Source organism: Gossypium hirsutum, chromosome D13 (assembly GCF_007990345.1).
Source record: "Gossypium hirsutum isolate 1008001.06 chromosome D13, Gossypium_hirsutum_v2.1, whole genome shotgun sequence".
NCBI classification, from domain to species: domain Eukaryota; kingdom Viridiplantae; phylum Streptophyta; class Magnoliopsida; order Malvales; family Malvaceae; genus Gossypium; species Gossypium hirsutum.
Window position 1 is genome coordinate 41,161,783 of NC_053449.1, and position 4,938 is coordinate 41,166,720.

The following is a 4,938-nucleotide window of genomic DNA, read 5'->3' on the forward strand; positions in this document are numbered from 1 at the left end:
TTTTAAACCGAAAAAATCAAAATTTAGGGGCAAAAAAGGATCTTTTTCAACGAAAACTGCGGCAAACCGCCTTCGGCTTTTTGTCAGCGCGTAGATCTCGAAAAGTTATTCGAAATAAAAAAAAATCGTCTCAATCGGACAACCGAGCCAAAAGTTATGGCCTTTCAAAGTTTTCCAAGCTAAAAAGCATAAACTGTTCATCCACGTCAGCAAATCGCGTCCTCGTAGGCGCGATTTGTGTCCACGTAAGCAAAGCGCGTTGACGTGGACGCGATGTTCTGACGCGTCCCCTGACATCGCGCTGACATGGACGCGATTTTGGGAAAAATAGCTCATTCCGGTAAATAATAAAATACTGGGCTCATTTCGATAAATTTTAAAAAAATAGGGCTTTTTTAATAATTTTCCCGATTTTATTATTTTGGATTTGTTGTGAGTGTTATTTTAATTTTGGTTATTTATTTTAAGTTAAGATTAATTTTTAATTTTTTATATTAATTTTTTAATAATTTAATAATTTTAAAAAAATTATCACTCTTATTAAATTTTAAATAATTCTCTAAAAGAAACAAAATACAATAGACTCTTCCATGATATTTAAAAAAAACACAAACTTATTAGGTTAAAATTAAAATTCTAAAACTAAATTTTAAATTTCAAAAATACAACCCTCCGTCAATTTAAACGTAATCAATTTTCTAACCACTCTCATGCAGCACCCACCCGACCCACAACCCAACCCTACCGACTGCCCATTTATCTCCAAAATTATCTTCCTTTCTCCGTTTCTTCCTGTAACTTCAAATAACTTCTCCAATTTCACAATTAACAGCCCGCCCAGCATTACAACATCGAATCCTTTTTCTTCTTCCATGGAAGATCAATCATCACTGAAGTTTAACGACCTATGAGGTTTCTTACTTGTTCTTTTATTGTTTTCTCTTTTTTGCTTCTTTTTCTTTCCCACTGCACTCCACTTTAGTTGCTACTCACCTTGAATCTGTTTAAATTTTCTTCACATTTCAGATATGAGTTGCTTTTCAATTTACTTGAAAAAAGAAGAAACAACTTGGATTCCCCTTTTGTCAATTCTGCGTAATTGTAGTGCTTTCAGAAACAGCATTTTGCTTCGCTTTATCGTTCTATGACGCCAATCTTGGTTTTCCTTTTGGATTTAAATCATGACAGAAATGGGTCATTTGCCCATTCGGTTTATGTACTTTCTAGCAGTGTGCTTATTAGACAACTGGTCAATTGTTAGTTGAAATTACATATCCCCTTTCACTTATAATTGAGCCTTTTTTATTTGTAAATGTTTCGCTAGCAAGGGATTATGATAAATCCTAGTGAATATGCACTCAAGCTTCAATGATTCGGTAGTTTCAGACTTGAATTCACAATAGTTGATTCCATTAGGAATGCAGTAAGCTACTTGGGTGGGTATCCTAATAAATATATCTTTGTGAGCTTGGTCTTATCGGTTTGTCATTTGAATTTTGAATAAAAATATCTTGATTACCTGATGTGCTTTGTTTTGTTTATGCAGGCAAAGGGATGAAAAAAGTGACCATTTTGGCACAAAATGAAAAGGTCGAATTGGGTTAAAAATTTCCTGCCCTAATTGATTTAGGAGAGAAAAATGATGTCATTATTGCAAATGATGAAATCTAGTCAACTTCTTCAACTTCCAAGAACTAATCTATCCCGTTTTCTCTCCGTTGCCTGCAAATCTTCCAGCCCATCTCCTTTTGCCTCTGAAATAAAAACTGAAGTTGACAGAATCACTAGAATTATCAATGACCATTCGTTTCCAGATGAACCACTTGAACCGACCCTTCTCCGGCATATCCCACCCGTTTCTCTTTCCTCATATTTTGTGGAGAGTGTTCTTGGTCGACTTTTTGCGGCACACTCAAATGGATTGAAAGCCTTAGAGTTCTTTAAGTACTCCATCCACCATTCTCAGCATGCTCCAAGTGTGGGTGCTTTTGAAAAGACACTCCATATCCTCACACGTATGCGCTATTTTGATAAAGCTTGGGAATTGATGTTGGATATGCAGTGTTCGCACCCTTCCCTGCTTAGCCTTAAATCAATGAGCATCATGTTAGCAAAAATTGCTAAATTTCAATCCTATGAAGACACCCTTGAAGCATTCAAAAGGATGGAGACTGAAGTTTTTGCTGGGAGGAATTTTAGTACTGATGAGTTCAATGTTCTGCTTCGAGCTTTTTGCTCGCAGAGGGAGATGAAAGAGGCCAGATCAGTATTCCTGAAGATGCATTCTCGATTTCCAACTAATACCAAGACCATGAATATTCTGCTTTTGGGATTCAAGGAATCGGGCAATGTTACTGCAATGGAACTTTTTTACCATGAGATGATTCGAAGAGGTTTCAAGTCTAGCAGTATGACATATAACATCCGAATCGATGCTTACTGTAAGAAGGGATGCTTGGGGGATGGTCTACGGCTTCTTGAAGAAATGGAACGAGCCCACTGCTTGCCTACACTTGAAACAATCACTACTTTGATTCATGGAGCTGGTGTTGCTCGAAATATTCCAAAGGCGAGGCAGTTGTTTGATGAAATTCCTAAAAGAAATTTACAGCTTGATGTTGGAGCTTATAATGCTATGATCAGTTCCCTTATTAGGTCCAAAGATATACATTCTGCCATTGAATTGATGAATGAGATGGAGAGAAAGCAGATTGAGTATGATGGTGTGACGTATCATACAATGTTTTTAGGGATGATGAAGTTGAGTGGCATTGAAGGAGTTAGTGAGCTTTACTGTAAAATGCTCGAGAGAAATTTCATTCCTAGGACCCGGACAGTGGTGATGCTAATGAAATTTTTTTGTGGAAACCAGCATTTGCATTTTGCTTTAAATTTATGGGATTATTTATTACAGAAAGGGCATTGTCCTCATAGCCATGCACTGGATCTTTTGGCAACAGGATTGTGCTCTCGGGGACGGTGGCAAGAAGCATATCAATGCTGCAAACAAATCTTGGAGAGAGGAAGGCATATGAGTGAATCAGTTTATCATATGATGCAGAGAATTTTAAAGCAGTATGATGAAATGGAGAAGTTGATGGAGCTCAACATGATGAAAATGAAACTGCAATATGTTCTGCCACAATCTGGCAAGGAACCAATCAACTCTACATGCTGAGTTATGGAAGTAACAATATTTCTTGCAAAATATATAGAAGCTGGATTCATTTTATCCAAGTTGACTTTGGCCTTTTTGACATTGAATTTGATGATAAAAAATTTCTTTAAAGATGGCATGTGAGTCCTATTTGATAAGGTTACTCCAAGTCCTATTACGGTAATTGGACAGGCAAGCACCCACACTCAACAATGCAGAAAGGTGTGCTGGGAGAGGCAAAAAGACATCACTCCAGTGAGAAGAGCGCAAGCAGATTCACAAGACCTCCCTAATCACCAAGTTGATTTTGACATCATGTTTGGTTGGTTAGGAGGGAGAATGGGTGCAGTATAGCTTGGCAAATTCGAAGAATGGATGCCAGGATTATTGTCACGAGATGCACTAGAATTGTTATTGATGATAAGCACTTCATTGAGCCTTTTATGATTAGGGAGATTCCTTTGGAGACAATTGTCAGGAATCTGTGTGTACTCTGGGGTGAGGGGAAGTGGACCCTTAGCTTGGTTAAAAGACCAATGAGTAAACCAAACTGGAGGTTTGAGCCCATGATATATCACTTTAGATCACTTTCAGGAAGGATGCCAGGGTTGGAGTTTAGTGAATGACAATGTCAAATGCGGAGACGGCTTAACAACCTGGCTAGGATGGTAACTTTGAATGACAAGTATCGAGTTTAAAATGGCTCTTTCTTTTACTTTTGCTTATGCTTATAAGTTTATCTGCTGTTTAGTTTCTTGTTTTCGGAGTGTGACCCACTATAAAAAAAAAAGAGTTTATGAAATTTAGAAGAAGAATTCCTATCATATGTTACTAGTTTCAAAATAATTATCATTCCCCTTTTCTGTTTTTCTTTCCTGCACACATTTTCACCTCATCTGCTTTAATCATGATCAACACTGAGTTCCTTTGGCCATTTGCCGTATCTAAGGATAAATTTTGTTATTGGAGGATATAAATGCAGTTCAGTTGAGTGGTGAAGTTCTTTTCACTCGAGTTCTCTTTGTTATTTTCTGTTTTTGCCCGTCTGCAAAATCACTGTAATCCTGAGTTCCATCCTCACCATTTTGGTGTTTCCTCCTACAGAGGCAAAATTTTTAGAATTGATGCTGTTTGTTTTTTTCCTTATCTGCTAATGTTTCTGTTGCTAATTTCCTATGATTTTGGAATGGGAAAGCTAACAAAATTGTTATATTAGTTGATGCTGGTTATGGAGTCAAGGATTTTGTCATAAAATGGCTGGTGCTGAAATTTCTTACCATTGCAAGAGATTTGGTTCCCAAGGATTTGTCATAGGATTAGATTTTGAGGAGTATGCAACGATGCGAATCCTGCTGTTGGAAGGACTTTTGGAGGTATTTGTTGAATGGGTGGTAGTTTATTTTATTTGAAAGACGTTTTGGTGTATAAGAATTAAGATAAATTTGCTATTGTGGATGGAAATTTGATTAAGCTATTAACTACACTTTTTTTAATATTCAATACCATTATTATAACCTTTAACCATATCTTAGATACGTGTATGATTGGAAGGTTTCTTTAGGGATGACAATGCATCAAATATAAATAGTACCGTCCATTAAATATCTGCAATTATTAAGTAATAAAAAATAAAATATTTAAATTCGAATTTGTAAATTTGTTTTAAGATTTGAATCCATTTTATTTTCGCACTGTCCATTAAATATCTGCAATTATTAAGTAAAAAAGTAAAAATTTTAAAAAGTATTTCAGATATTCAAATTTGAACAAATAAAGAGGAT

At 36.1% G+C, this 4,938-nt stretch overlaps 1 protein-coding gene across 2 annotated transcripts; it reads left to right on the forward strand.

The window, feature by feature from the left end:
* Nucleotides 1–688: 688 nt before the first annotated feature.
* LOC107920387 (pentatricopeptide repeat-containing protein At3g61360) lies at nt 689–4,020 on the forward strand. 2 transcript variants are annotated; one of them, XM_016850088.2, is made up of 3 exons: nt 722–912; nt 1,027–1,436; nt 1,547–4,020. In XM_016850088.2, the coding sequence occupies exon 3, from the start codon at nt 1,640–1,642 to the stop codon at nt 3,176–3,178; it is 1,539 nt and encodes a 512-aa protein (XP_016705577.1). In that variant the 5' UTR covers nt 722–912; nt 1,027–1,436; nt 1,547–1,639; the 3' UTR covers nt 3,179–4,020. The 2 variants fall into 2 exon arrangements, with proteins under 2 accessions (XP_016705574.1, XP_016705577.1); XM_016850085.2 differs by lacking the exon at nt 1,027–1,436 and having other exon boundaries at nt 689–912.
* The last annotated feature ends 918 nt before the right edge of the window (nt 4,021–4,938 follow it).

Excerpts from the sequence above, each read along its gene's own strand:
- LOC107920387 (XM_016850085.2), top strand. The coding sequence starts at position 1,640 with ATGATGTCATTATTGCAAATGATGAAATCTAGTCAACTTCTTCAACTT.